This window comes from Hylaeus anthracinus, unplaced genomic scaffold (assembly GCF_026225885.1).
Source record: "Hylaeus anthracinus isolate JK02 unplaced genomic scaffold, UHH_iyHylAnth1.0_haploid 4, whole genome shotgun sequence".
Classification (NCBI taxonomy): Eukaryota; Metazoa; Arthropoda; class Insecta; order Hymenoptera; family Colletidae; genus Hylaeus; species Hylaeus anthracinus.
In genome coordinates, this window is record NW_026535289.1 from 13,530,905 (window position 1) to 13,553,451 (window position 22,547).

Here is a 22,547-nt window from a genome sequence, read left to right on the forward strand (position 1 = left end):
CATGCGTCATTAATAATAATATAATGATAATAAAAACCACCTCTCTAGCTCTGCTAACGATGCTTTCTAACGATGATTTTTCATTTCCACCGTTGCAAATGTAATCGAATTTCAGGAAAAAGGACTCATTAACTCTTTAATTTTTATCTCTGAAACTAAACGTCGAATGAAAAACTGTGAATATAAAAAAAAGTTTCGTCTTATCATTCTCTATAAGACGACATTTTTTTTATTTCGATATCTGTTATATTTTTCGAATTTCCAGCAAAAATCGTCCCGCAGTCAAAGGGTTGATAATCCCAAGGACGTGAAATCAATTTCAAGATTTAATCATTTTGATAGCGTCGATAAATCTAACAATAAGTCGAAGAAACAATCGAACAAAATCGAAACAATCAACCCAACTCCGAATGGATTAAAATAAACGTAACAACGTTATATTTTCTTTTTAGCGGGACGTCTTCCAAAAAGTTTGGAGATCCATGACCTAACGTGATCCCACGATAAAGAAAGCGACTACCTAGCAACACTAGCAATTAAGTGTATTTTTAGCGAAATGGAAAGGGCTCGAAAAGAAAACTTTGGCCGTCTCATTCAATAATCGCGTGCATGCGTGTATGGCGATACAAGATTAAAGTTCTCTACGCGAATTAGAATTATTTCTTAGCGTCGGTGGGCAAATGGCAGCGAGGATGATTTCACATGCGTAGTGGCCTCGTTTTCCGCTCGAAAGTACAGTTTATTTATCCCGATGTGACCGCTCGCTTATAATTACGTGTAAGCCGTGACGACCAGTGACGACTATATCCATTCAAGACCTACCTAACGCTTTATCGATTCACGCGAAACTTTTAGAGCTTCGCGTAGTGAACTTGATTCAATACGAAGAGCAACATAAAGATCGATGGACGTAATATAAACCTTTACAGGAGAAATCATTTTATCGCGGTAACCGTACCCTATTGTACGTTACCGTATGAGTCATACCGCGAAACGGATCGTCCCAGTAGTGATTTTATTGACAGCAGCGAGATAACGGGCCAGACAATAATTCTTTGCCATCTTTGACGTGCGTATTGTCATCGCGTTTGACGTTCCTGTCACTTTTCGCTACATTCCAATTTTCGATTTCACGCGACGGAAAAAGCCACGCGAACGACCGATTCCAGTTTTAATTGCGTTCAAATTAAACGTGTCCAGAAGTCGTCGAGGAATCACGGTTTTCTAGGATTTTTATTACGAATGAGTAACCCTACATGTTAACCAGGGAATAAATAACCTCTGCAAAGGGGTTAAAATCTCTTTATTCCAGTGAAGAATATTTCAGTAATTACAACCTAGCCTAAATACAAAAACGAGTCAATATGGATATCAGGTTCTCGTCGTACCACAACGGTGGACCTGCGAGGGAACAAGATTTTGGTAGGCTGTCTCAAACTATCGGCACGTCAATCTTGAAGATATCTCAAAATGGTAAGCATGCTTAGATTCTACTCAATCAAAGAATAAGTTATTTATTTCGAGTTACATTTTACAGTATCGTCCATGCAGAAGATGGTCAACCAGTTGGGGGGTTCTACGGATTCTCAAGAACTCAGAAACCAGCTGTGAGTACGAATATATAAAATATCCAACTGGAACAGCTGCTTGATTCGTCTTGTAAAACTTTTTAGGCATCAAATACAACACTACACACAGCAGCTGGCAAAGGATACAAGCGTACATCTTCGAGATTTAGCCATACTAGCTAACAATTCTGGTTCTACTAGCCCTGGGGAGCAAAGGCAACGTAAAATGCAGAGGGAACGACTTCAAGATGAATTTACAAGTGCATTAAACTCGTTCCAAGTAAGAAAATATATCACTTTGAATGATTTGAATTGCTACCAACAGATACGTTCATTTACGTGTTATTTTAGGTAGTACAAAGACTCGCTGCCTCCAAGGAGAAGGAAATGGTTAGGAAAGCCAAAGCAAATGCGGGTATCGCGCCATTTGGGGAAAAGAAGCAGGAGACATTGATAGAATTGCAAGACAGTAGAACTCAGAAACAAATACAACAACAACAGATGAAAGAAGAACAAAATTTGCGAATGTTGGAGGAACAGGAAGCAAGCATAAGACAATTGGAGGTAATTTAGTTCAAAGCGCTATTTAACAACTAGCATTTCAGTAAAATATCTTGTATAAATCAATGTTCTTGTAGAGTAATATCAGCGATATCAATCAAATCTTCAAAGATCTTGGTGCTCTGGTGTACGACCAAGCGGAAGTCATCGATTCCATAGAAGCTTCCGTTGAAAGGACAGAAGTATCTGTCAGTGAAGGTACCGCGCAAGTAAGGCAAGCAAGTATCTATAAAAATAAACTGCGCAAGAAAAAATGTATACTCGTACTTATCGGAGTTGTTGTACTGTCTATATTAATTGGGATAATAGTCTGGCAGAGCTCTTAAATCTGTTTATATCGCGAATGATACACTCGTGCGAGTAGCGTGACGTTAAAGGTGTAGCTGCATTTTAATCGCAAGGTACTGTAAGTTGGTGTATTACGAAGAAGATCCTGATTTAATTGCAATTGCTTTACGAGTATCTGGGAAGTATAGTAATATCAAGGAGAATGAACGCAAACAAACTTGCATTGCTCCGTATCTTACCGACGACTCTCTTGTAATTGTGATAATAAATGGTGCAAGATCTATTTTGCAAGTAAGGTGTACAATGGCAAGTCTCGGACTGCCCTGTCCATTTGTAAGTTTCATTACTCATTGCATAATACTAACGCGTAAATATACGTATAAAAAGTATATACACGTACACATAGGTCTATCGATGGTGTAATCGTGATTAATATTCCGTACGATTTTATGAAATATACTCGGCGAGTATGGGGGATTCGTTTTAAAACAATGCTAGCGTGCACTTTAAAATCCAAATCTTATGTGAATTGTATGAATCGGTGTGGATGAATATCTTGGTATAATCATTGTATAGTATGCAAAACGCGTTTCGAACGTCCTAAGTCTTGTTGATAATATCGAGATGAACAATCAAAGAAGATATGCGGAACAACAAAGAATGCGAATGAGAGATCGATATAAGTTAATGTATTATATTTAAGAATGTTGATTTATTTTAATCAGAATATAATAAACTATATAATACAAATGTTGACTGTTGCACGACTGATATTCAATTTGAATATTTATCAATCTATCCAAGGGAAAGTCCATTTTCATCTATTATTATACGTTTAATTAATGACTTTAAATGTTATTGTAATTATAAAAATTCACTTAATTACTTAAGTATCTTCTAAGTATTTATAGTAAGTCTAAACAAAAATGCGCGCCATATCGTTTCGTATCGAAATGCGCGGCAATTTATCGATCAGATGGCCAGCTATCGCGGGACATATCATCCAATGCCATCTGGTCAGTTACCTGCAGTTACCTTTGTATCGTTTGACAATTTGGAATGGTTCGGAGCTGTGCTTGCTGGAAATGGAATTGCATTAATTGTTTTGCTTGTAAATACGTCCATGGGAAATTAAGTGGATGAAAATAAAAAGTGACCGAGACCCGTGTGAATGTGACGTGTAACAATATAATGTTGAAACACATTTCCCTCGTAACGGCGATCATACTGATATGTTTGTCACAGTCTGAGGTTAGGATAATCAGCTTAAGTAAACGAAATTTAATCGCTACATATTATAATACACGTAATTTATATAATATAATACAACGATTTTAGGCACAATATGACGACAAACGATGCAAATGCATTTGTCCTGGCCTGTCCTCCGTGATAAGTACAGCCCAATCATCGTTAGAACGACAAACGTACATCATAAACGTTCCACCATCCCAATGGTAATTGGAATTCCTATTATTTAATTACAGAACTTAATCGCACATGTTCGACACATGTCGAATAAATTTAGTGCGGCGTAAACTTCATCTACATTTTAATCTACAGCAACTGCGAAGGTGTTGTATTATCAAGGGTAGGAGATCAGATAAAAGGCAAGGAGGAGATCTTTTGTTCGCGATGCGATTGCAAATACGAAAATAGAAATACTACTATTATCAAAGTAAGTCTTTTATTGTTCTCTGAGAGATGAATTTTGGAGTAACTGCTATATCTTTCCAGATAGTGGTCATACTTGTTATTTGGGTTATATCTCTTTTAGTAATTTATATGTTATTCTTAATTTGTCTGGATCCGTTGTTAAACAAAAGAATTCATAAAGCTTCCGCAAATATTGGCTACCATGAGCACAATAATGAAGAGGTATGTTGATATTTATATGAAGAATATTTATTCCAGAACTAGATCACTTTTTTACTAATCGTCAGAAGTAGACTTATTTAAGAAATTGCAAGATTAACACAGTTTTATGATAGATAGGCAGTTTGAATATAGTAATCGCATAAATTGTTTTCGATCCGAGTAGGATGATACGTCGATAACACCTGGAACATCGCATCCTATGCGTGAAAGAGGTAATGTTTTAAATCGCGTTGGCCATCAACAAGATAAATGGAAACGTCAAGTTCGCGAACAACGACGTAACATTTACGATCGACATACCATGCTTAATTGAATTGTACAGTTCTGTCTCTAAAAAGAATTATATATGATGCATAATAAATAAGGGATGTGACTTTCGTTTTATGGCATTCACAGCGTTGTACATAATTTTTTTTTTTAATCTCTTATGTATAAACGTGGAAATTTAATTATACATACGTAACGAGTAAAGATAAGAATCAATTTGCTTGTGAATGTCAGTAAAATTCGTCGTTACGTTAACATTGCACTGAATATACATAGGTACGTCTATGAGATTCATCAGATCTAGTGTATAAAACAATAAAGTATTAAAGATATGTTATTTTTATCGGTAAGTGTATATACATTTTTTTTGTGAAACATCTTAAAAAATAAATTTAGATATCTTACAAGACATATTATATACTGCAGGAGCATGGCTAATTTTAACGCGTGCAATTTTATTGTACCCAATAGCATTTGCAATAATGTTCGATGTTAATTCATTAATGCTCGTCTATAATTAATTAATGCTTATTTAAATTTAATTCAACTGTGTAAAGCGATTTAATATTACATCTAATTCGAGTAGAAAGTCATTTGGATTCTGTAATGGGATCTTTTTTTTTTAGTGCTTCGTCGAGTTTGTGTTTAATTGTATCATATAAGGTTAAAACTAATGCTCCACCAGTGCCTCTAAGAATGTTTGAAAGCGAGCCTTTAAAAAAGGCCTCGATCCCTTCCTTTTGGGCCGTTTTTACCCAACAATCCAATGTACTTTTGTACATAATCTCATCTTTACTGAGTCCTGATTGCATCATCATGCGTCTTCTAACCGTATCGAAAGGATACGATATGATTCCAGCGATTGTTGTTACTACCTGCAAATATATATGAAGGTATAATCAATTTATGATATAGTAATACTGATAGATTTGATACAAGGGCTGTTGATAACTTGCCTGTGCAATTAGAAATGTAATATATAACGGGGTTTGTTTTGGATCAGGAAGCATTCCTTTCGAAGTATCATAAAGACCGAAATACGCTGCCCTATAGATAATAATCCCTTGAACGCTCACGTTAAAACCTCGATATAAGCCAAGGAATCCGTCCGACTTGAAAACTTTTACCAAACAATCACCCAGGCCTTTAAATTCTCTTTTATCTGCCTTTCCGATATCCGCCGCCAGTCTGTAAAAGAAAATTAATTATTAGATTGTTTAAAGTTAGAAACAGGTACACCGTAATACCTGGTACGGGCAAAATCAAGTGGATAAACGAATAATAAAGATGTTGCTCCTGCAGCCCCGCCAGATGCTAAGTTGCCAGCAAACTGTTTCCAAAATGCATCTTTCGGCACACCTTCCAAAAATAAAAGCTTGAATTTGTCTTTGAATGCAAAATTCAATGCTTGAGTTGGAAAATATCGAATTACGTTAGCTAGATTGCCTCTCCAAAAACTGAGGACACCGGTTTCTTTAGGTATACGTACGAAAGCGTCCATCATACCTAATCAAAATTTAAATTGTGTACGAATAAATACTATATTGGTTTATAATCGAAGATTACCTTTGTACCGTTGTTCTGGCCGTATTTGTCTCGAGGTAGCCTGTACTTGAAGCAATAGCTTCACTCTTTCTAAAGGTGCTACTGCAGTTTTTGAAACGGCTGCAGATATCCCACCAGCTAAAAAATCTATCAAAAATGATCTATACGTATCCATATTAATAATAGATTCTTTAAGGAACGTATGAGTCTTCAGATATAAATTGCTGGATACAAAGAAGATATCGTTTCGAATTGCAAATCATAATGTAATGATATGTATATAGTAATTTTATAGATAGGCCTGTTTGCTTTTTCACGAAGTAAATTCGAGCACATTGAAATTATGAAGAAAATTTATGTTAATGAACAGTTAACCCAAGTATGATACCAGCTTTCTTACGACAGTTCAGTTTGTTAATTCTATTGTTTTCCATTTTTGTTTTTTTATTATGACAATAGGGTGGGTAAATTAATACAGAGCAAATTTGATTTTAACGTTTAATAGCTTTACATAAAATCGAATCTTTTCTCATCAATTTAAGGCGTCAAATTGGTCATACAAATTTTGTCATCAAAGCTCTCGAACATATCTTAAGAACTATGATTATTCTTTCTTTTTTCCGTATAAAGAGTTAGATCACAGTAAATTCTAGCTAAAATCGACGCAAAATATATTAATGCATCTTTAAAGTGTAGGAAGTATAACTAAACATTTATGTAAAGATATTTAAACTCCAGGGACTAGACATAATTACTTAACATCAAACCACATCGAACAAGTGTTGGATATTAGCACTTTCGTTTCTAAAATGCTCATATCCGTTAATTATATCAATATAACTGGAAGGTACATATAGCGTATTTGGAGGAATGTTTCGGCACATAGTGGCAAAGTTATATACGCATGGACAAAACTGGACCATCTTTGGTCAATATGAAATTCAAAAAGATATATTTCGATATATTGTTCTCTTCTCATCTAAGTGCATAAAATAGTGATTAAAAATGAAAAGCTAACATTAAAAAATAATAGTATGTATAGTATTGCAATTGGTGCTTAATTTTGGTTAAATAATACATACATTCACTGCCTTTGTAGCGTAGGTATTTACAACTATTGCATTCAAATGGAATGATAGGATATGAGTCTTGTGCGAATATATTCACAATCTGTAATCTATTTTCGTAAATGCATACCAATTTGAATTTACCTGCTTTCAAAATATATTATATATATTCAAAATTGGCACTAATTAAAATTCATTCGTATTACATCCAAGTAAATGGCAGTGAAAGTACTTAATACCTTGTTCAACGAAATATCGTTAAGTTGAAACTTAGAAATTGACTCTAATATGCAACAGCATATTTAAAATAAGTGTATATATATCAAAGATTCGTTAAATACATCGTACGAGTACGGACGTGGCCAGAGAGCATTCAAAATTCTCATACATCGTGTTTATGCAGCATGAACAGACTGGAAAAAAATTTATTGTTAAACGTATTTGTATATGTATATCTTTTAATATCAATATCGATAGTGAAATTTACCTTCGCAATGTCGACGCCTGTTAAATTTTTCACCAATTCTGGTACACGAGTGACGATACTAAGAACTTCCTCGGTTAATTTCTCTGCTCCAATCGTTCCGTTTCCGCTAGAAACCATCGTTATCTTCTTTGCTTGCGATAGCGGAGCTGCAACTTCAGCAGCGACCTATAACAAATATTTGTCATATAGCGAGGAAAATTAAAATTTAATTACGATAAATACCTTTGGAAGAGTATCGAGCATCATATCAATCATAGCAGCACTCTTGTATTCGTTCCATGCAGCAGCCTTCTTTTCCATCTGCTCTGCCTCTGCTTTAGCTTTAACTTCAATAGCAAATGCTTCCGCATCGCCACGAATCTTTATAGCTTCTGCTTCTGCTTGAGCTTCCATTACTAGACGCAATTTATTAGCCTCGGCCATTTTTTCCAATCTGCAAGCATAATGGTTATCGATATCTTCCGTGCAACTTACAAAGATTCGCGTAACTTACCTGTACTTTTCGGCATCGGCTGGTCGTCGTACAGTTGCGTCCAATTCTTTCTCACGTCTCAACATTTCTTGTTCTTGGACCGCGATCTCTTGTCCACGTTCTACCACCTTCACTTGCATCTGTTCCTCCATAATTCTCTGTTTAGTTTTAGCTGCTTGTAACTCGTAGGCCATCTCTGCTTCTGCTTTCTATAAGTAATAAAAGATTGATAGCGTAATTCTTATTTCGTCGAAAACACAAATAAAGAAACTCACTTTAGTTTGCACTTCGACATCATAAGCGGCCTTTTTCAATTCAAAATCTCGTTGTGCTTTAGCGATCTCGGTGTCGTTTTGGAAACGGGCAGCCATTCTTTGTTCCTCGGCCATAGCTTCGCGAATCTGGGAGTCTTTGCGAGCTTCTGCCTCTCCCATTCTTGCATCTCGTTTTACTTCAGCTGTTCGCGCCATTCCAAGGGCTTTCAGATATCCCTATAAATAATCGACATATATTTAACTCGATGTAATAGCCAGCGATCGATGCTATGTTACAATTAAGAATTTTGAATAACACTGATTTCAGCAGTTAGTTTCAAGTCAGCCTGAATTACACAAAGGCGGCACACAATAAGATATATATCGTATCACATATATTTAGATGACATAGGTCTGCGAATGTGTGTAGAAAAGTTGTGCTACCATAGAAGCAAGCACTTGAAATATACGCTCTAAGTCCCTTGTTATTTGAATGTTAACAATTTTCGCTAACATTGGCCGAATAGCAGTGCGTTGGCATTATATGTAGTGATAAAACAAAATTTGAACGTACCTTTGCCCCCTGCAAGTAGCAAAACAAAAATGTATTCAATATTTACAATATAAAAGATTGGACTACATTAACCAATATTAATTAAAATTACTTATAAGATATCGTACAACCAGTTAAAGGGGGACTTTTAGTGGTGTATAAACAATTGGTACATTAACGTCAAAAAGTCGATTAACACATATTTATGTTCTACTACTTCAATATTTTTTGTATTTTTCTGCATAAAACGCTTCCTGGATTGTTGAATATAAAGTAAATATGTTTCGATGAGAGAAGGATGAACTTACTTCCTCGTCTCGAATATCTTTTAATGTATATGACACGACTGTGATGCCCATGTTGACCAAATCACTGCTTGCCACTTCGAAAACTTCTTTGCTAAATTTTTTACGATCCTTGTATATCTCCTATAACACAGAAGCGAATTCGGTTAAATAAGGTCAATACTTACTCTTACATAATGGTTCAATTAAACCAATACTGTGTTTATTTTACCTCCACAGTCATGCTTCCCATTATTGCCCGTTGGTGTCCTTCTAATGTAACAAGGGCGATGTTATGAATTTCTTCTTCAGACTTCCCAAGAAACTGTTCGCATGCAGTGGAAAGCATTTCTTCATTTTGTCCTTGTATCTTAACCTACGAACAAATAAGCAAATATTTTTTATGTAGATTGCTCTTAAACTCCTTTGAAAATTTTTATTTTCTTTTTTCATTTAAACATGCAAATCGATTACCTGTGCAATCCCAGTTACAGATATTGGAACTCCTTGACACGTATACACAGTTGGACTTTCGACTTGTAAAGTCATAGTGTTTAGCGAAATTCTGAAAAGAGAAAACACATTTGAAATAGAAGTACTTATTTTCAGACAGAAATTTACATATGTCAAAATCTTTCATTGTTTCTTGTGATACATGTAAATTTACTGTGGTTTTGATTACAGTTAAAAATTTGACACGATATACTCACTTTTGCACTTGCTGGACGATGGGCCATACAAATACCCGGCCACCGGGTACCAAAAGAGGTTTGCTGTAGCAGCATCCTTAAAGATAGGAGTTCTGAATAAGTCGGAAATCGATGAGGAAAAACTGAACACGATAGTATAGTATGTTTATAGTATCCTTAAAAAAATAAATATATAAATAGTTTTAAAATGTTGAAAAATGGTGTTGAAAAGCGACAGTGCGACACGAATTAATGTAATTTATGACGTGAAACGTGATGTTACGTAAAAACGTGTTGTTTTGATGTTTAATAATCGTCATTTAATTGGCAAGGTACTCCTCCCATGTCGGTTTATTCAAAGCATCTAGAAAACGAACGGAGTGTGAGAAAAATCTGCTTATACAATTACCTGAAACTACGAGGGCCTCGTTAGGGCCGCAGGTAACGAATCCACAACTCATAGCCACAATTGTTAAGAAAAACAATGGTCAGAGTAAGTTTAAAGGGATCGAATTACAACCTAATTCCACTACAGTCAATTGACGTCGTTACGATGTCGTCATCTCCGTGATCGTATCAAAGCTTACGCCCAGTTTTCAATGGATGTTTGGACATGCCGATAACACAGGCTCCCCACCGGTATCGAACCACAGAGAGTAGTTCAACAGAAGCGAAACTCTTGTCGGAACTCTCGACTATACCATATCTCGATTCGGATATAATTGAGAAGGATGGAAATATTTAATAAAGATGTAAACGTCCATAAAATTAAATTTATTTATTCAACATTTCGTATATAATGTATATCGAAAAGAAGCTTATAATTACCGAGTACCTATTTTACAATTAATTCTAAAATCGTCTAAACTGTTTTTTAAATCTTTCGTAATGATAATCATCGGTTGCTTTTTCTCCATTGTCTTTTCTTTTCCCTTTAAAATCGTCTTTGGGCGCCGGCATTTTCTTTTTGTCGTCGGAATCTTGCTTCGATTTTTGGAAGTCTGCATCTTCTATGTTAACTAAAAAGAACAGTAAATGATATTCATGGTTCGTTTGAATTATTTTATCGGATAGTTGAATACAAAAAACGAAAGAAGCAACGTACATCTATTGTGTTGCACAAAATTCACAGCCATATTGGTCGGCACAAATTGGGAAGGACCATCTTTCTTCCTATGCCTGTCCCAAAGTAACTTCAACTTAGCTTCTTCTGTAGCTTCGATATTGCGAATCTTTGCTCTAAAATGAAAAGACGTAGTCTGTTACGTGCAACATATTAAAATAATAAAACATATAGAAGTACTTACTCTATCCCAAGATCTACCTCTGGAATGCCAGATAACATTTGATTTGAAAGCATTTCTTCGCTTCTATGCGCGGAGCTTTGCCTTAAATGTTCAGGTACAGCTTGTAACGCTGCTTCTTCTGGCGAACAATACGATCCCTTTTCATTGTTTGATCCGCTCTCGGTTTTTTCATCATTTTTGCTCTTTCTCTTGGATAGCTCTTCTTCGATATACTTTACCCTGAAAAATGTACATAAAGCTATTGTATTTGTAACTGACTTTATAGAGATTGTAATACGTTAAGATGCACACACATTTCTTCATCTTCATCTCGTTTATTAGTCTCTGCATTAAATTGTGTACCAATTCCTGTTTCATACGCATCATTTTGTTTCAATTTTGCATTTTTCAATGCAGCCATATTTACCATTCCTCCAGTTTTTACATTGAAAGGATCCGACTAGAAATACAAGATTTTTCTGTTAAAATAGTTTCAAAATTATTTCATTAAATAACTACAAAGCTTACCGTCATTGCATCAGAAGTTTCGCTTTCTCCAAAAGCCAATCCGACAATGTTTATACCTTTAGGACGCTCTCTGAGCTTCTGTATGGTCTTCATTTCCTCAACTTTTTCTCTAAATGGATATTGTGAAAGAACAAATAATTACTGTAATCTAATGTCTTTGTATTAAATAAGTCACAGCAAAGTAATTTTTCAACGTATATTTATATTTTATTTACCTTACAGAAATTTCTTCATTCTCGTCATCTTCATCCGATGAAATTTGACGTTTTCTTAGTGGTTTCTTCGATTTTTTCTTGAATTCAATCTTAGGTGTACTATCTTCTGTACTAGTCATCTGTTTCAAAGTATGTTGTTAAACTAAGTTTTATGAAATTGTTGTTGATGCGAATAGGAATTTACCTTGTCTGTGTAGAGTGCTTTTTATAAATTACGTTGACACTTGTGAGAAGTAAAAGAATTGCAATTTAACGTTAACCACAAAAACATAGCAAGTCTCAAACACTTTAAGGCAGTTTGCAATCATGAACCATGATACTGAGTGTGGCTTGGCTTTACTTTATTTAAAGTGTCCTATTGTTATTTTTACAATTTATACACTTGTTCTTTACATCAGTTTCTTATAAAATCATTTTCTTAGCTTTCTACCTTTTTTTTACAGTGTATATATACAGTTGTATACTATGAGTTTAGTACCAGTGGCGCCATCGGTGGGAAAATGCCCAAGTTTGTAGTAAAAATAGTTCCCACTATTGTGGCTAGATGGCGCCACCAATATATTTAATCAATTATCCTTTATTTTTCATAAATGCACAATTAATATAATTCTTTGCCTTATAACACTACAATATATTATTTCAATATATTCTTGAAACATTTATCTGCCTTTATTATATCAATATAATACGTAGTTAAATTTCGACGTGAATTTTGCCTCTATAAATCTTCATATCTATGGAGAAAATGCACGTGTATTTTAAATGTGGCCGATGTCAACATGAATTCAGAAAATTTTGCATAGTAAATGACAAACTCAGTTAATTGATTGTGGAGTTTCGACACATTTTATCAAGATGAAGAACAAACCAGTTCGTCATAAGGAATCGAATACCTTTCAGGTACGAGAAAAAGGTTATATAGTAGTCCTGTAATGTCCAGTGTTTTTTCAAATGTTTTCTTTTTTATAGTTTAAAACATTTTCTGAGAGAGTAAGTGAAATTGACATCGATGTATTTCACCGAGTTGCTCACCGAAATGAGGAAGATGACGAGGAAGTGGAAACATACTTTCATCAAACTCTTCAAAAGTGGAATTTACTTAACCTCACGGAGGGTTACTGTAGCTTTAAAAAGAAAGTTCGTGACATTATTACTCTTCCACAGTTAATTAATCAGAAGCAATTCGTGATCGACACGTTAATAGAATATTTGGAAAAGAAGGATGTCCTATTTCTTCAACCACTTTTGGAGTAAGTATTATATAATAGATATCAATGAATCCTTTGAGGATAGATACTTAAAAGGAACTTTATAAGGCACAGGTTGTGAATAAAATTAAAATTAATTGAAATCCTATTTTTATTATTGAAACACAATATATTTAGAATTCTCTTCAAAACAACAATGTATATTTCAACTTATTTTCTTGACTTATGTCTGTCTCTAAACATTGAAAATAACGAAACTATGATAATATGTTAAAATCTATTTACTAAATATTCTTAGATAAATTCTATATTCTAGGTTAGTGGTAGCCGTATCAAAAGATCTACAGAAGGATTTTTACGAACATTTCCCTAGATTTCTATGCGTTATAGTTGATTTATTGCAGACGAAAGATACAGAGCAAATAGAATACACATTTATGTCATTGGCATATTTATTCAAGTTCCTATGGCGGTATCTGGTTAAAAATGTTAAAGCTGTATTCAATCTGCTGCTACCATTGTTAGCAGATACACAGCCAGCTTATGTAAACAGCTTTGCAGCAGAAAGTTTTGCATTTGTGGTGCGCAAGATTAAGGACAAAGATTCTTTCTTAGAGACACTGATGCTTACCTTGGAAGAAAATCCTAGCGGAGTACCGGGATGTGGAAAGTTATTATTCGAAGTAATATCTGGTACACCAGGGCAATTTCATTCATGCGCCGAGCAAATGCTTTCTTCGTATTTCGGCATGCTAAACACTGAATCTGTTAATCAAAATCTAACGTTTAAAGTACTGAAAGAAATTGTCAACTGCATTATACAAAATATACATCCACAGAAATGTAATGTATTCTGGTCTGTGTTGTTGAATGTTATAGATGTGTCTATTGAGAAAACGAAAAAGTTCCAAGCAACAGCTGGAAGAGAAAAAAGTTTGATCTTAATAACGCAATTGCTATGTATAGCCATTAATTACAAAAATGGAAGATTAGTCGTAGATCCTATACCTCTTGTTAAAAAATTGGCGCAAACTCTCGATATATTTAAGAACGACAGTGATGTATTACAGGAGATTATAAATGCAGCGGTTGCTATTCTTTTAGCAGACAATATTAAATTAATGCAAGAGACATCTAGCCAGATATTAATGAAACTTATGGCAATTAAAGATGTTAAGTTATTACACGGAGCTGTTGAAAGTTTGATGCATTATTCAGCGTTTGAAACTTCGATATTGCCTCAGATATTACGACATACTGTTACTACCGATTTTAATAACGACAGTCTACATTTGCTCACCAAAATAGTTAAAGCAAAGGCACCGCAATGTACTAATGGTATCAATTTAAATAAGTGGAAGAAGTACGTTTTAGATATACGAGGCGCCAAATCTGATAATATCAATTTTTTGCTAAAAGAATTGAAAGCTTTATCGGATAATAATATACCAACTAATGCACTGAAAGTATCGATCATTTTACCACATTTGAAACCTTTACCACAAGAATTTAAAGACATTCTAAAAGAAGGAATATCTTCCTTATGCAAGAAAATATTAAACGATACTAATACAGAAAGCGGTAGAAATAAACTATGCTTCGCTTTCTTATTAGTTTTAGAATCAGCGATTCACATTTTCGAACCCGAAGTCCTGCATCAGTTCTTGGAGACCTGTGACATAAAAATATTGCACCTTATAACTAAATATCCTGACAATAAATTGATTTTAAACGCAGTTGATTTATGTATAACGTATTTCAGTACATCGCAGCAACGAGAAATGTATGTAAATCAAATTGTTTTTGATGATTTGAATAATAGCATCATACAGAAACTGAGTTCGCCTTTCAGTGAGGTTCGTTTAATCGTAACTCACTTATATTCGTTGTTCTCCGATGTTGAAGAAATTGCATCTGTTGTCGATACTGGAAAAAGTGTCATGGAACTTATGTACTTGGCAGAATGTGAACCAATTACCGTACAAAGTTACCGTGACAGATTGTTGCATTTACAAAGTTTAGTATTCGAAAGTAACGCAGTGGCATGCTTGAATCCTAAATACCACGAAGTTCCGTTGCGGTATTTGTTAGGAAATTTGTATATAAATTTTTCATTACTATGGGAACCCGTCAGTAAGATTATAGCTACCTATGCTCTTAAAGAATGTGAGCAGTTTTGGTCGATATTCTTGACTGAATTAAAATGTAATTACGAAGGGACCATAGATCATGCTCCGTTGTACGAGTGCGATGTTGTTTCCGACATAGAATTGGCAATACGTAGAAGCAATGACAAACCAGACTATGAAAATCATAAAATTCTTTTGTGGAAGTGTATGGCACATTTTTCACATTTCTGTGAGACAAAGAACAGAGATTTGACCGTATTGTTTATCGATTACGTAAACGAGAATTTCTTTAAGTCAAATTCCGAAGATGCCAAGTGTTGCAGCATTTTGAAGCCGCAAGAGTTAAATACATCCGATGATGTAATAGAAACTGATATGCAAGAGAGTGAAGCAGACGAGAATGAAATGGACGAGAAAGAGGAAAAAGAAACTACAATTTCTACAAACACAATACCTAAAGAAATAGATAAGGAAATTAAACAATCGTTTGTCCCAAGAAGGAACTACAAAACGAAGCTTTTAATTGCACAATTGGAGATATTTGAAAAAGTAACGAATCCGAAAACATTATATAGGGAGTCAGAGGTGCAGAAAATTTATTTAGATTTATTATCATCGAAAAATTCTGATATTCAAAAAGCTGCTTTAAATTGTCTACTCAATTACAAGCACAAATATCTTTTACCATATAAAGATAATCTGTACAATATAATCAGCGACAAAAATTTGAAAAATGAATTAACACGTTTCAAGATTGATAACGAGAGCAACATGATACAGAATGAACATCGAAATGAATTCGTACCTATATTGATGAGATTGATTTATGCAAAAATGGTTTCAAAAACGGGAATGAGGACTGGCGGCAAAGTTGGAGGAAGTTTGAAGCGAAAAATGATTTTACGTTTTCTAGCTGGCACTCAGGAAAATGAAATGATTATATTTACAGAAATGGCGTTCAAACCATTTAAGAAGTACATGCCTTTTGAATTGGAGAGAAAAATCAATTTGAAACAACTCACAACTCGTATAATTGATACAGTAGATTTGAATAATGTTATTCCACCTAAACGGTTGCAGAGTGCTGCAAATTTACTTGCGATTTTAATTGAACAATTTGGTAGCAAAATGGCTCACAAGTTGTTGCCTTATTTACTTGGTTTGGTAATGTGTATCCTAGCAGAAGTTACTGGAATCTTACAAAAATCGGATAAAGTTCTAGCTGGTTACTTACCATCCATCAGAAGTGTACGAACAACTTGCATCTCAATATTAGCAAGATTTTTTGCTCACTTCGAAGATTACGCATGGAGCGAACATGAAATAGATGCCTTATTCAACGTGGCAGTATTCCCATGGTTGGAGAAACTACCCATGGAGGGTATTCACAGCCCTACACCCTTATTAAAATTGTTCATGGCATGGAGTAAAAATTCTCGTTACTACTCGTTGTTTATAAAACATCGCGAAGATAATAAATCTATCAGTCCTCTTCCATACGTTATGCAACTTCTTGTAGGCCCAAAAACTCATGCATCTGTAGCTAATGCTATACTTGAGATGATAGAGAAAATGGTAACGCTACAAGATTATGGGAAGACAAATGAGAATGATATGGAAACTGATGCACCATTCGTTCCTTTGACTCCTGTACTTACTAATTTACTAGAAATAAACGAAGAAGCTTCATTCAGTGGCGTTAATTATGGTTCTATCGTACTTCTTCCTCACGTCTTCAGTATCTTGGAATATATCAAAAGGAAACTTGGAAAGTCTAACAGAGGAGTGAACAAAACAGAGTTAGTCATTTTATCACGTATTTCAGAGTTTGTGAAAGATCCAAATTCGTGCGATACGCTCCTTACTCTCATTGTACCGATATTAGTGAAGAGAGTCTTTATGGGAGATGGAGAGGAAACGATCATCGAATTACTTACAACTGTTATAAATCTTATAAAATACATGAAAAAGCCAGAGATTCATATACGTTCAATTTTACCTTTATTGGGCATAATATCATCTACACCTGCTAGGAAACTTTTCTTAGAACTTTACAAAACCATCGCTGAAACATCGACGGAAGATCGTCGTGAAACATTGATACGAAATTACAATGTAATATCCACGCTTAATTCGTGGGATCGCAGATGGATCGATCAACCAGATTTTCAAAGGAGATTGGATGCATTTACTGAGATTAATAACGCGATCGAAAAGGATGAAATTACGTTAGAGTTCGGCGTAGCTGTTATTTATAACTGTTATTACTTTCTTAAAAATGAGACAGATTTAGCAATGAGAGATTATGCAGGACAGTGTCTTAAACTTATTGGTCCGAAACTGGCGAAAAAGTACAAGGAAAATGTATTAGATAGACGCTATCTAATGGACGATACAATTTTAGCATTGATAAGGAAAGGAATTGTTAGTAAAAACGATGTTGTACGACTTGTATCGATAGGTTTCTTAGGATGTATGGCTATGGAGTGTCCAGAAGTACATCCTGTTTTGCGAGACTTGTCGCCATTAACGAACAAAGTGGATCCCGAAGTGGATTTCTTTGAAAACATGCAACATTTACAAATGCACAGAAGAGCTCGCGCATTGCTTAAGTTTTGTAATTTAGCGAAAACATTGAAAAGAGCACCGAATCCAAAAACATTGACGCAATTTATTCTTCCTCTTGCTTCTTCGTATTTGTGTAACGAAAGTTTCATACATAAAAACAGCATCATCGATGCTGCGATCGAAACAGTTGGAACTGTGTGTAGACTTTTACCTTGGCATCAATACGAGATCATCTTAAAGCATTATTTAGGGAAATTAAGAAGTTCTATCGAATTTCAAAAGCAACTTGTTAGAGTAGTTGTCGTTATCCTAGATTCTTTTCACTTTAATCTGTCGAAGTACAAATCCGTCAAAGAAATTTCAGAATTGAGAAATGTTAGAATTACTAAAGGAGAAGATATAGTTCTTGATGAGAACGAAAAGAAGGATGAAAATGATACTGAAAAAACTAACGGTGAAAGCATCGATCAAGAAGTAGAGGAAAAATTAGAAGAAGCTTTAAATTCTGAAACTGTAGAGAATGCACAAGAAGTTGTTGAAACATTTGAAAAAGAAGCAGAGGAAGATATACCTGTGATGGAAAAGCAAACGATACTGTCACAGAATGGAGCACAAAGAGTCGTGTTTAGTATATCTAAAGAACTGTTACCGCAACTTCATCGTTCTATTATGGCAAAAACCAAGCACGACAGTAGTCACAAAATTAATAAAAAGAAGGTTTCATTGGAAAACGAGGAAGAAGAATTAATGCGTGTTCCCATTGCACTTGCATTTGTTAAATTATTACAGAAATTGCCTGAATGCATTCTCGATACGAATTTACCAGGGTGAGTGCATACATTTCTATATGAAATCTATAAACTATTTATAATTATTAACTTCTTAACACTCTATAATAAATTGCTACAGAATCTTTATGAAGTTATGCACATTCTTGAAGTCACGTTTGGAATCAGTACGACGCGTTACACGAGAAGTTTTACAGAAGATTATGATAACTCTGGGTCCAAAATATCTTCATTATCTGTTAAGAGAAATGAATACATTGTTAACAAAGGGTTTTCAGGTCCATGTTCTTGCATTTACGGTACAATCGGTGCTAGTTGCTCTGAAACCGTATTTTCAGAAATTTGATATCAATACAAATCTCCAAAGTATTTTATCTGTAAGTAGTATTGCATATAGATTTTAAAATAGTAAATCTGAACCCTGTTTCAAAATGAAATAATCTATTTTACCTACTTAGGTATGCAAAGTGGATCTGTTTGGATTAACAGCAGAAGAGAAAGAAGTAATGGGCGTTGTAAAAAATGTAGCAGAGGCGAAGTCTACAAAAAGTTTCGATATCTTCCATATACTGGCGCAATATATCACAGAATCTTGCTTGGTGGATCTGATTTTGCCATTGAAAGAAGTGCTGATGAGAACCCACTCGCACAAAACTGTGCAGAAAGTGGTGGAATGTTTAAGAAACGTTGTATTGGGTTTAGCTGATAACGCTTTTATACCATTAGACCAAATGCTGATATTCCTTTATGGTATATGTACTGAAAGCATCCCCGAGCTCGTACCTGAGAGGAAGGAGAAGCAGATGACAGAGAAAGAAGCAAAGGCGCTGGCTAGACAAAAACCAGATTCTTTCATTATACCGCCACAACCGAAAAATAGAATGGGCGTAAAAGTTGCTTCGAAAACGTCGAGAAATACTAACGTTCACGTCATTATAGAATTTGGTTTGAAATTGTTTCACATTTTACTGAAGAGAGACAAAGTATCTTCTGCAGAGTTCAAACCTTTTATAGATCCATTCGTACCGCTTATGAGCGATTGTTTAAAATCTCAACATGTCAAGGTAATAATTTAAATAAAAATGAACGATTTTACGATATATTTAAGTCCTTATTCTAATTTTCTTTTTTCAGTTGAGCACGTTAGCGTTACAGTGTTTAAATTGGCTGCTCAAGATGGACCTATCTTCTGTTCAGGACATAACCTCCGATATCTGTTCCTCCATATTCGGTATATTACACAAATATGCTGCAGCGGGTTTGAGCAAAGGAGATAACTTTGATCTCGTTATGGCTGGTTTCAAATGCATGTCTGTAATTGTTCGCGACGTGAAACATTACACAATCAGCATCGACCAACTGAAAGTTCTGATTATGTACGCCGAACAAGATATGCACAGCAGCGATAAACAGGCGACAGCGTTCGGTTTACTTAAAGCGATAATTGCTCGAAAGATGGTCTTCCCTGAAATGTCCGCGGTCATGGAGAAAGTCGCTGCTCTGAGCATTACGTCCGAATTAGAACACGTCAGGCAGCAATCTCGCTCCGTCTTCTATTCGTATCTGATGGAGTATCCCCTTGGAAAACAATTAAACAAACATATAGCATTTTATTTAACACAACTTAGTTACGAGATGCAACCTGGTCGATTGAGCGCGTTGGAAATGCTTTACAGTATCGTTACTGGATTTCCATTAGTACGTACTTTCAGAGTTTTTATCTATACCAAAAATAACAAAGATAAAGATAACATAATAGAGAAAAACATAATAGAATATATATTACTATATTAACGTATAATTTAAATTGCAGAAAGCTCTAATCTTGAGGTCAGGCCTCATATTTGTAATGGCAGGGGCGAGGTTGGTAAACGACGAGGATCCAACTTGTCGCAAATTGTGTGCAAAGTGTATTAAAGAAATGATTACACGCTTGCCTCATAATAATAGGAGTAAACTTTTCGATATAGTCGTGGAATGGTTGAAAGATTCCAAGGTCATTATATGAAGATCAAATCTCAAGGATCCCTATCACGTTCGGTAGTTCATACAATTAATTATTTCAGATGATGCATCGCACTTTGGCTGCCCAGTTGTGCGGTATATTTGTAACAGTAGAGAAAGATACTTTCGAGTCTCGCCTGAATGAAGTATTACCCCTCCTATTGAAACAGTTTCACGCGAAGTTCGACGACAAAGACGAACCTGGCCGTTTCGTAAAATTGCAAACAACCGAAGACACCGAATTAAAATTACAATGGAACATCAAGGACCCAGAAAGAATGAAAGATCATCACATGTTTCAAGTCTTGCAGTTGTTATTAAAAATATCGGCGAACTGCGCAGCTTTCCTCAAGAACGAAGAGCACAAGGAGACAGTCCGTTCCTTTGCTGGTAAATTTACTATTCCGGCATATTGTTAAACGATTTTTGGTTTTCGGAGATCTAGTTCTATGTATATTTTAGAATACAGTCAGCACTTGCTAGCACATCCGCACACATGGGTTCGTTTAGCAGCGTCTCAAATGATCGGTTTTATCTTGGCTGCCCTCGATGTTGACAAAGTCGTAGACTTCATGGAGAATCCAGAAAAACGCGAAACAGAAACCAGTTATATGTACTCTGATCCTGTCGTCGTCATAAGAAGCTTGACTTTGGATTTAATAGCACAATTGCAACCTGACATGACGTTCGAGGATCTGACCGACCAAACGGTTAAAAATTTAATTTTTGTGGCAAGAATTTTGAAATCTATCAAAAAATCCGATAAAAACGCTGATGATCAAGATGGCCAGGTGAAAGAGAAAGACGAGAACCTATTACGTCTTCCTTGGCTCGTTAAAAGACTGAGAAAGGCTGTGAACGTAGAAATAACTCAGGCTCCTAAATCGACAACAGTGGTACATCAAGTTCATAATAATTTTTGTATTTTTATAACTGTCATGGCAAGAGGTAATTGTAATATTTCAATTTGTTCAGCGAACTGCATTCTTCAAATGGGTTGCTGGTGCAGTCGTTACCATATCTATGGAATATTTAAACGAGGTGCTTTTCAATATTATGTCGCTCATTATACGGGAAATATCAAGCGCGGAGGAAAGTAATACCTTTCTACGGCGGTTGGCGAAAGAAGCGGCCGTGATGATAAAAAAACGTTTAGGCAACGAAGAATACACAAAGTTATTGAGCAGGGTACAACAGAAGTTAGACATTAGAAGAGCAGAAAGACGAAAAATGCGAACTCAGCAGGTGGTGTTTTGTATTATCTTATGTTTTTGTAGGGTTATATTTTTTGCAGACGAACATATTTCAATTCTTGTTGCAGTTCGTTACGGATCCGGAGTTGGCCGCGAAACGTAAAATTGCAAGGCAACAAAAGAAAAAGGAAGCCAGAAAGCGGAAAATGGATACAATGAAAGGCAAAAAAGTGACAAGGAAGCGTCGTAAAAAAGAAGTTGATCTAGATATCATATGAACATCCGGTTTAAAGCAAATTCTAAGTGTACGAATTGAAGTTAGTCAATCAAAAAAGAAATTCGTTAATTTTTCAGAGAATAATACGAGGATACAGACCATTTTGTGGGACCCAAACAATATATACATACATTTTTTTTACATTGCGGATTATAGCCAAAGACTATAGATCCTTATTGAAACATATGTATATTGTATTAAGTAATAAATTATTTTAAATAACATGACAAATTCGTAGCTGGTTTAGTTATACCAAAACAAAATTTAGCTTCGTCTATATTTATGTAAAATACGTACCTACGGGGATCTAACGATCGAAGTATTAAAAGGTGTAAAAATAAGATAGAACATGTCAGAAAAAAGGCAATACGGTGATAGATAGTATGATTGACATGTTTGCTTTATCTTTTAATTAATACATTAAATATATTCGCGATC

At 35.0% G+C, this 22,547-nt stretch overlaps 6 protein-coding genes across 7 annotated transcripts; 3 read left to right on the forward strand and 3 right to left on the reverse strand.

Moving 5' to 3' along the window:
• The first annotated feature begins 592 nt into the window (after positions 1-592).
• On the forward strand, positions 593-3,171 carry LOC128894718 (syntaxin-12). Its single transcript, XM_054156662.1, has 5 exons — positions 593-1,473; positions 1,538-1,607; positions 1,674-1,848; positions 1,920-2,132; positions 2,207-3,171. Exons 1-5 carry the CDS (start codon positions 1,365-1,367, stop codon positions 2,453-2,455), a joined length of 816 nt encoding a protein of 271 aa, XP_054012637.1. The 5' UTR covers positions 593-1,364; the 3' UTR covers positions 2,456-3,171.
• Positions 3,172-3,435: 264 nt separating this feature from the next.
• Positions 3,436-4,917, forward strand: LOC128894720 (uncharacterized protein CG1161). The gene is made up of 5 exons (XM_054156664.1): positions 3,436-3,668; positions 3,756-3,874; positions 3,981-4,095; positions 4,155-4,295; positions 4,459-4,917. Exons 1-5 carry the CDS (start codon positions 3,609-3,611, stop codon positions 4,606-4,608), a joined length of 585 nt encoding a protein of 194 aa, XP_054012639.1. The 5' UTR covers positions 3,436-3,608; the 3' UTR covers positions 4,609-4,917.
• LOC128894716 (ADP/ATP translocase 2-like) lies at positions 4,701-6,459 on the reverse strand. The gene is made up of 4 exons (XM_054156660.1): positions 6,129-6,459; positions 5,810-6,068; positions 5,519-5,750; positions 4,701-5,437 (listed from the first exon to the last, which is right to left on the reverse strand). Exons 1-4 carry the CDS (start codon positions 6,280-6,282, stop codon positions 5,153-5,155), a joined length of 930 nt encoding a protein of 309 aa, XP_054012635.1. The 5' UTR covers positions 6,283-6,459; the 3' UTR covers positions 4,701-5,152.
• Positions 6,460-7,042: 583 nt separating this feature from the next.
• On the reverse strand, positions 7,043-10,520 carry LOC128894710 (flotillin-1). Of its 2 annotated transcripts, none has more exons than XM_054156652.1 (10): positions 10,323-10,520; positions 9,935-10,010; positions 9,699-9,789; positions 9,457-9,600; positions 9,249-9,368; positions 8,409-8,624; positions 8,155-8,342; positions 7,884-8,094; positions 7,662-7,826; positions 7,043-7,587 (listed from the first exon to the last, which is right to left on the reverse strand). In XM_054156652.1, exons 1-10 carry the CDS (start codon positions 10,372-10,374, stop codon positions 7,570-7,572), a joined length of 1,281 nt encoding a protein of 426 aa, XP_054012627.1. In that variant the 5' UTR covers positions 10,375-10,520; the 3' UTR covers positions 7,043-7,569. The 2 variants fall into 2 exon arrangements, with proteins under 2 accessions (XP_054012627.1, XP_054012628.1); XM_054156653.1 differs by having other exon boundaries at positions 9,935-10,089; positions 10,323-10,458.
• On the reverse strand, positions 9,935-12,366 carry LOC128894717 (splicing factor C9orf78). The gene is made up of 8 exons (XM_054156661.1): positions 12,127-12,366; positions 11,943-12,061; positions 11,728-11,836; positions 11,514-11,659; positions 11,221-11,439; positions 11,019-11,152; positions 10,323-10,932; positions 9,935-10,089 (listed from the first exon to the last, which is right to left on the reverse strand). Exons 2-7 carry the CDS (start codon positions 12,059-12,061, stop codon positions 10,766-10,768), a joined length of 894 nt encoding a protein of 297 aa, XP_054012636.1. The 5' UTR covers positions 12,127-12,366; the 3' UTR covers positions 9,935-10,089; positions 10,323-10,765.
• Positions 12,367-12,523: 157 nt separating this feature from the next.
• Positions 12,524-22,463, forward strand: LOC128894705 (small subunit processome component 20 homolog). The gene is made up of 11 exons (XM_054156638.1): positions 12,524-12,842; positions 12,912-13,192; positions 13,467-18,674; positions 18,757-19,012; positions 19,094-19,699; positions 19,770-20,333; positions 20,449-20,631; positions 20,702-21,029; positions 21,102-21,535; positions 21,615-21,884; positions 21,961-22,463. Exons 1-11 carry the CDS (start codon positions 12,798-12,800, stop codon positions 22,108-22,110), a joined length of 8,325 nt encoding a protein of 2,774 aa, XP_054012613.1. The 5' UTR covers positions 12,524-12,797; the 3' UTR covers positions 22,111-22,463.
• The last annotated feature ends 84 nt before the right edge of the window (positions 22,464-22,547 follow it).

Excerpts from the sequence above, each read along its gene's own strand:
- LOC128894720 (XM_054156664.1), top strand. The coding sequence starts at position 3,609 with ATGTTGAAACACATTTCCCTCGTAACGGCGATCATACTGATATGTTTG. Across the intron at positions 3,875-3,980 it reads AACGTTCCACCATCCCAATG|CAACTGCGAAGGTGTTGTAT; the intron begins GTAATTGGAATT and ends TTTAATCTACAG. Across the intron at positions 4,096-4,154 it reads GAAATACTACTATTATCAAA|ATAGTGGTCATACTTGTTAT; the intron begins GTAAGTCTTTTA and ends ATATCTTTCCAG.
- LOC128894718 (XM_054156662.1), top strand. The coding sequence starts at position 1,365 with ATGGATATCAGGTTCTCGTCGTACCACAACGGTGGACCTGCGAGGGAA. Across the intron at positions 1,474-1,537 it reads CTTGAAGATATCTCAAAATG|TATCGTCCATGCAGAAGATG; the intron begins GTAAGCATGCTT and ends TACATTTTACAG. Across the intron at positions 1,608-1,673 it reads CAAGAACTCAGAAACCAGCT|GCATCAAATACAACACTACA; the intron begins GTGAGTACGAAT and ends AAAACTTTTTAG.
- LOC128894717 (XM_054156661.1), bottom strand. The coding sequence starts at position 12,061 with ATGACTAGTACAGAAGATAGTACACCTAAGATTGAATTCAAGAAAAAA. Across the intron at positions 11,153-11,220 it reads GAGGTAGATCTTGGGATAGA|AGCAAAGATTCGCAATATCG; the intron begins GTAAGTACTTCT and ends TTTTCATTTTAG. Across the intron at positions 10,933-11,018 it reads TTTTGTGCAACACAATAGAT|TTAACATAGAAGATGCAGAC; the intron begins GTACGTTGCTTC and ends TGTTCTTTTTAG.
- LOC128894710 (XM_054156652.1), bottom strand. The coding sequence starts at position 10,374 with ATGAGTTGTGGATTCGTTACCTGCGGCCCTAACGAGGCCCTCGTAGTT. Across the intron at positions 8,095-8,154 it reads GCCGATGCCGAAAAGTACAG|ATTGGAAAAAATGGCCGAGG; the intron begins GTAAGTTACGCG and ends TTATGCTTGCAG. Across the intron at positions 7,827-7,883 it reads TGCTCGATACTCTTCCAAAG|GTCGCTGCTGAAGTTGCAGC; the intron begins GTATTTATCGTA and ends TATTTGTTATAG.
- LOC128894705 (XM_054156638.1), top strand. The coding sequence starts at position 12,798 with ATGAAGAACAAACCAGTTCGTCATAAGGAATCGAATACCTTTCAG. Across the intron at positions 19,700-19,769 it reads TAAAATCTCAACATGTCAAG|TTGAGCACGTTAGCGTTACA; the intron begins GTAATAATTTAA and ends TTCTTTTTTCAG. Across the intron at positions 21,536-21,614 it reads CTCCTAAATCGACAACAGTG|CGAACTGCATTCTTCAAATG; the intron begins GTACATCAAGTT and ends CAATTTGTTCAG.
- LOC128894716 (XM_054156660.1), bottom strand. The coding sequence starts at position 6,282 with ATGGATACGTATAGATCATTTTTGATAGATTTTTTAGCTGGTGGGATA. Across the intron at positions 5,751-5,809 it reads CTTGATTTTGCCCGTACCAG|ACTGGCGGCGGATATCGGAA; the intron begins GTATTACGGTGT and ends TTTCTTTTACAG. Across the intron at positions 5,438-5,518 it reads TTACATTTCTAATTGCACAG|GTAGTAACAACAATCGCTGG; the intron begins GCAAGTTATCAA and ends ATATATTTGCAG.